The sequence below is a fragment of the Eupeodes corollae genome, chromosome 3, assembly GCF_945859685.1.
Source record: "Eupeodes corollae chromosome 3, idEupCoro1.1, whole genome shotgun sequence".
Taxonomy (NCBI): Eukaryota; Metazoa; Arthropoda; class Insecta; order Diptera; family Syrphidae; genus Eupeodes; species Eupeodes corollae.
In genome coordinates, this window is record NC_079149.1 from 95,505,917 (window position 1) to 95,512,629 (window position 6,713).

Sequence of the window (6,713 nt, forward strand, 5' to 3'; positions counted from 1 at the left end):
CCTAGAATTTGCTATCACAAAAGCTGTTTCTTTAAGCATAAGTTTGCATGTAGCTATCGGTATACCAATCTCCCCCTTTCAGGTGAAATAGGCATGACGGTTCCATTTTGAGCGAGTTCTACGGCTCTTCAATTTCCCGTGATATCTCTGTGGCCCGGCACACAACATAAATTAATGTTAAATTGCTGCGCCATCTCCATAAGAGACGATCGACAATCGAGGGCCGTTTGAGATTTGGTTGAGACACCGTCAAGAGATTGAATAGCAGCCTGACTGTCAGGGAAGATGCGGATATCAGAAATTGATATCGCGTTTTCTCTTAGCCAGGAGAGGTCCTCTTTGATCGCTAAAATTTCCGCTTGGAAGTTGCTACAATGATTAGGGAGGTGGAATGAGATGCTTAGATTAAGCTTTTCTGAGTACACAACACTACCAACTCCCTCATTTGTCTTGTATAAAAATGAATACTTTTGTTATCCAGGAGTTTTATTTGTCTTCCCATTTATCTCTGGATGGAATGGATACCTGGAAGTTTTTTCCAAATAGGGGTTTAGGTATAGTGTAGTCTATGTACTTTGGTATAGAACCAAAGAGGTTCAAAATGATGGAGTGCCCCAAATTGCTGTTGGTCCATTGAGATGAGGCGTCGAGTCTAATTGCTGTACTCGCTGCTACTTGTTTACTGAAGATGTCGAGGGGTGTCAAATGGAGGAGAGTGTCTAACGCTGCTGAGGATGTCGTTCTCTATGCCCCGCTTATGCAGAGACATGCATTGCGTTGTGACTTTCTCCAGGGCAGTCCACCATACTGCAAACGCGTACATAAGCATTGGTCTGATGACCGATGGTGTATAGGCAGTAGGTTATGCGAGATTGAAAACCCCATTTGCTGCCTATGGCTTTCTTGCAAAGGAAAAGAGCTGCTGTAGCTTTTTTAACTCTTTTCTGTATATTAAATTTCCAAATTAATTTTTTGTTCAATATAAGACCAAGACATTTGGCTTCATTGGTAAAAATTAGTGGTACACCTTTTATTGAATGAGGTTACATTTCTGGTATCTTGTATTTCCGTGTTATTTATTTCCCCAACTTATAGTTGATGATCCTACTTTTTAGCATTAGATTAATCAACTCACAGATTTCGCATTCGACGTTTAAGGTCGTCATATCAGAAGTGATAGCGGATGTGTCAAAATTGTTGAAAGCGCCCTCAATATCCAGGAAGGCCACCATTGTATATTCCTTTTGCTCTAGGGAGTATTCGATAGTTCTTACCAGAGTGTGCAAGGCTGTTTCTACCGATTTCCCTTTGCAGTAAGCATGCTGAGACATTGATAGTCTCTTATTAATGCTATTACGTATATGGATATCGATCAATCGTTCCAGGTCTTTAGGGTTGGCATTTGATAACGAAGAGGATCCTAATATTTCATCTTCTTTCTCACTGGGAAGAACTTTGTCGTTTAAGTCATCGATCTTAATTAACTTTTGACGTTTTCAGAAGAAGACTGTGCTGCGACAGAAGAGGGCCCCGCTACATTCTCATCCACATCCAAGGATGGGAGGGTGATGATAGCACTGGGACCCCCTATGTCTTGCGACAAAGCCTTCGAAGGGGGTTGTGGAGGCTCGCATGAAGCGTCTTCCTCATCTTTTTTATAAACTCGGAGCGTGACTGACTCGAAACCGTATCTTATCACGCCCTTAAATCGCACCAGGGATGCCATAGAGTATTTATTGATTACGATAATGGCACTTCGATAAAGACCCTTTGGCTTCTCCAGTTTCGCGACCTTCCAGTCGTGACAAGATAGGTTTGGGTTGCTGATCCTGATCATTTCACTAATGTCATCTGGGCAAGAAGGTTCTTTCGGGATCCATGCACGAGCTCTCGGCCTGCAAAGAATATCTTCCTTTGCAACGACCTCGAGTTTTGCGCCTGGCCAGACTTCGCCCAGCATGCCTACAGCAAGCGTATAGAGATCGCGCGACCTTAGATCGTTACAAGCGATGAGTTTGACATGACCTTGATGCCAACCCCAATCGCTTGTTACAGGTGGTGGACCCGGATGCTCTCTCATGACTTTGAAAAAACCAATTCAGGCTACAAGAAGTTGTTGATCATCGGCCTATAGCTAACAGCGTTGACGGTAATGGCCTGGCCAGAATCTTTTTCGAAGAAGGACGAACCTATGAAGAACTACGAATGGGATTGATGTCGTTCCAAATCCGAAATTTCACTTACGCACGTACACATTCTTCCAAAAATGGGCTATATCGCTTAAGGTGCTTTTTCTAAAATTTGCTTAAATCCAATAAATAGCGAACACACGACGACGTTGCGTGTGATCTTCAGTTGGCACTACTTTATATAGAACTTAAAGTTTAAAACAAATAGTTATCAGATTTGAAGCACAATTCAAAAGCAAATTAGAGTCGACAATAAATCGCAAATGAGCGCTGACCTAAACCAAAAACTCTCTATTGAAAAAATCTCTATTCAGGGTTAGCAGATTTTACCACAAAATTTTTACAATTTCACTGACAGATGGTTAGTTAATTAATTCTCATTAATTGTTATGTCTTAAAGCCCATTGACACATTTCATAATTGCTGAAAATGACAAACAATGATTTTTTTTTTCAAACGAAATTAAAAGATCACATGATTATCTGAATAGTCAGGTTATATGGGACCCATTGTTTAGAAGAAGATTAAATTACTAGAAATCAATGCTTCCGTTTTTGAATAATAAGTTTAATACTAAAAAAGTAGTACCTGGGCGTACTGTCAGAGGTTTTGGGTTCAAACCCTGCCTGTGGCATCTACAGTTTTTTTTCACGAGTTCTGCTTCTTGCGAGAAATTGAAAAATACTCCAAGAGTAATTCTTGTCATGAAAAGTTCTTTCTCAAATTAGCCGTAGCAATGGTTGAGAGTTGCAAGTCACTAGGCCTCTTGTTCTCAACGGACTATTGCACCCCTAATTAAATACAAAAAAAAAGTAGTTTTCAAAATTATTTAAAAATCATTGCAAGTTCTACCAATGACTCTAGAAAAAGTCACTGTTCGGCTGCCGGATTTATTGGCCTTATTTCTTCAAAGATGATGCAAAATGCAACATTACGATGAATAACGAGCACCACATGCCGTTAAAGTTGCAATATTTTCCTCAGTTCGCAGTCTTCGCAAGGATGTGGAAAATTAACTTTTTTTTGCGCAAAATTCAAGAATTTGACTTGCATGACATTTGGGCTATTTGTTTTAACAGGACGATGCTACATGAACTAAAGCACTCACGTCAAAATGCACCAATTTAGGGGAAGATTGAGGTGCGATTCAAAAAATCTAGACTTTTTTTTGGGGGCTATGTTAAGGGTCATGTCTATAGCGAAATGTCAGAAATATTATGAATAAATTCGAGTAAGGGGTTAAGCCATTTGAAGCGAAGGTATTGCCAACATTAGCTCGAAATGATCTACACACATTGAATGATATCGACCATTAGGTCAATTCAAATAAAAGTTTCACGCATTTTTCTGAATTCCTATATTTTTTTTAATTGTCGATAACTCCTTAAAAAATCGTCCGTTCTCAATCCGTTATTAATGATATTTTTGACGTTTGTACATACATCTACCTTGAACCTTTTTTTCTTCCTCAAATACATTTTTTTTTACGAAAAATTGATTTCTTTAAGTTTAAATTTTTTTTACAAGATTGGTCAAAAATATTAATCAAAAAACTCATAAATATTCTTCCACGTTCATTGCCGCATTGTTACTTGTGTTTTGAGTGCATCTGCAGATTGATTTAAAAAAGTAGATCAGACTAAAATCCTTTTCAAACGAAAAACAATTGATGCAACAACTTCCGCTCCTAAATCCAGCTATAAAATAGTCACATCGGATATGACAACAAATCCAAGTTCCTTATCCGTTTGATAATCCTTTAAGTAATCTATCGTGAAATTGGTTCTTTCATTAAAATTCAGGTAGAAATATCGAAAAAAGAGTTGTAAATGACGTAAACAAAAACTGCAAGTCTAAGCAAACTTAGGTAGATAGTAAGACTTCCTGAAAAACCCCATTTTTCAAAATAGAAAAACCCCACCATCAAATCAGAAATACCAAATTTGTTTTCAAAATTAAAAGATTTAAAAATTTAATTTTTTCAATATTTATTTTTTATTTGATTATAAAAATTGTTTCTTAAAAAACTATTGTAACATGATTCATAATAATAAATATAAGATAAACAATATCCAGGACTAGAACTTTCACGTTCTTAAACTTTTAATTTTAAACATAATTTAAATTGTTATTTTTGAAAATTATAAAATAATAATAAATTAAAAAATTAGCACCAATCAGTTATGTACACAGAAGTCTTCTCGGTAGTAGCGGTTTTTTTCAAGTCTTATTTAATTTTTGGTATTTTAGCTGTATTCTTCTTCTTTTCCTTCTTTTTGTCTTCCTCTCTCTCCTCCCCGCGAATTTCATCTTTACATAACTAAGCTCAAACAATTGTAATTGTACAATTGGAGTTAGCATGCTTGTTGAGTAGCGACATCCTTGAGAAGGACTTATTGCAGACGTTACAAACGTATTTCTTGACATCCACATGAGTTTGTTGGTGAGCTCGTAAATTTGAGCGATCGGCGAACGAACGGTTACAGTCGGAACATTGGAATGGCTTCTCGCCGGTGTGGGTCCGGATGTGTCCCTGTAGCAGCCATGGTCTGGAGAAGGCCTTGCCGCAAATGGGGCACTTGCAGGGCAGAGTATGAGTACGAATGTGCATCTTGAGAGCTCCCATGGTAGTGTACACTTTGCCGCACTCCTCGCAGGAATGGTGTTTCTTCTCCTGGTTGCAGTGGTATTGCTGGTGTTTGGCCAGACCGATCGAGGTTGAGTACATCTTCGAGCAGACGTCGCACTTGAAACGGTAGCTTTTCTGGCTGACAGATGTGGCGGTTGGGGCTTCTGAGAACACATGATAGAGGGCAGGAAGTGGAATGTCATTTCGAATTGATAAATCCTCTGGCTCCGAAAACGATGACGAAGATCCAGGACTGGAAGGAGGAGTCATGTGATGGTAGTTGTAAACTGGTGCTGGGACTCCGTAGTTGCTGAAGTTGTTCCACACGGCTGTCATGGGGTTATATTGGACGTATTCATTTTTGTAGCTGATTGGGCTGACACCGCGGAGATGGATATTCGGGTAATCCCTGTCCGAGCTGGGTGGGCTGTAGGAGTTATCGATGTAGGAATTCCGCGATGTTTCACTGCATGAGGGTGATTCTGGGCGAGTGCAGCTGTAGAAGTCCGATTTGGTGGTCAAATTTAAGGCAAAGTTACGTTTGGCTTCGCTCTGACACTCATCTTCGGCCTTGCGCTTGAGTGATAAATCCTGTGGCTCGTTCTGGTCCTGTGCAATTTCGACAGCAGGTTCAACGTAAAAGACTGGACGCTTCTTGAGTGGGCACGTTTTGTAGTTATTCATTTTGATAAAATGTTTCTTAAAAATCTTCGTCGTCAGTAAAAAAAATATCCAAATTGTTCGAAAACTTAACTTCTTCTATAGATGTTTACACCTTGAGCTGTTGGCTGTGTATGACAGGTTTTGAATTCAACACTCCCTTTTATACTACATCAACCCTCGTTTTCAGTTTCTTTTGTTGTTGTTGTGTTCCTTAGATTTTGACCTGCAGGAACATATGCACGAATATTCTCCCAGAAAATCCCTCACATGGCATTTATTGAGGAGAGATGCATTGGGATTGGGAATATTGGAATACCAGACCATAAAACGTATGGCACCCCTTAGAAAATACGAAAAAACCAGTTGTCAGTTGTCACACATAGAAACCATCAGCAGAGAGTGCAGCCGCAGCGCAGCGCAGGTATCGCTCCGCTCCGATCACAATATGGATGCCTATTTCCGTAATTTACGGATACTCGACGCGTGAAGTTCTTTCATTCACCTTTTGGTTGAGTTCGTGGACCGTGAAAAACGATGTTCAGAAAGTTGAATACATTCCCCTTCGATATTTTGTATTTTAGGGATTGGTTGGTACTTGGTCGGTTGAAAAATCTTTTCTTTTTTTGTTGCCCCTTCTTGGTGGTTTAGAGCCAGCTGAAGACAAGGTATTGTGTTGTGATCACTTGGTTTTGAGATCGAGCAGTTCTCTAATATCTCCTTCTCTTTCTTTCTTTTAGCTCAGGTATTTATGATTTGTGTAGGTAGACGATAAAGGTACCTTTGAAAAAATAAAAGGAAGCTGCATGTTTCATTTCCATTTTGGTTTTGTTATTTTCAAAACAATGAATTTCCGATTAGAAGGGGAAATGAGAGTTTAGAGAATTGAAAAATATTGGTGGTGGTTGGTCTTGGTTTGGTAGTGAATCTGATTAGAAGTCGAATGAATGAATGAAATGTTGATGAACTTTTGTTCTGCAAAAGGAAATTATTTGGTATTGAATGATTTCCATTTCAAGGCGAGCAGAGAGGTCACCACATTCACAATTCAGCCGTCATCTAGGATGGTGGATGAATTGAAGTTTCGATATTATTTCGAAAATTTGGAAAATATTTATGTGCAAACAATTCTTGGTTCTATCAATTGAAGTAAAGTTTAAATATTTTGTTTTGATCCTTAAGAAGCACATACCTAGGAATAACTGAGTACTAAATTTGTATGAAGGTTAGGAAGG

General features: G+C 38.8%; 1 protein-coding gene across 1 annotated transcript; it reads right to left on the bottom strand.

Annotated features, from left to right (window-relative positions):
- Positions 1 to 4,236: 4,236 nt before the first annotated feature.
- On the bottom strand, positions 4,237 to 5,596 carry LOC129951902 (protein snail). Its single transcript, XM_056064260.1, has one exon. The coding sequence runs from the start codon at positions 5,500 to 5,502 to the stop codon at positions 4,516 to 4,518; it is 987 nt and encodes a 328-aa protein (XP_055920235.1). The 5' UTR covers positions 5,503 to 5,596; the 3' UTR covers positions 4,237 to 4,515.
- Between the last annotated feature and the right edge of the window lie 1,117 nt (positions 5,597 to 6,713).

Bases quoted from the DNA above. Each gene is read 5' to 3' on its own strand.
- LOC129951902 (XM_056064260.1), bottom strand. From the start codon at position 5,502: ATGAATAACTACAAAACGTGCCCACTCAAGAAGCGTCCAGTCTTTTAC.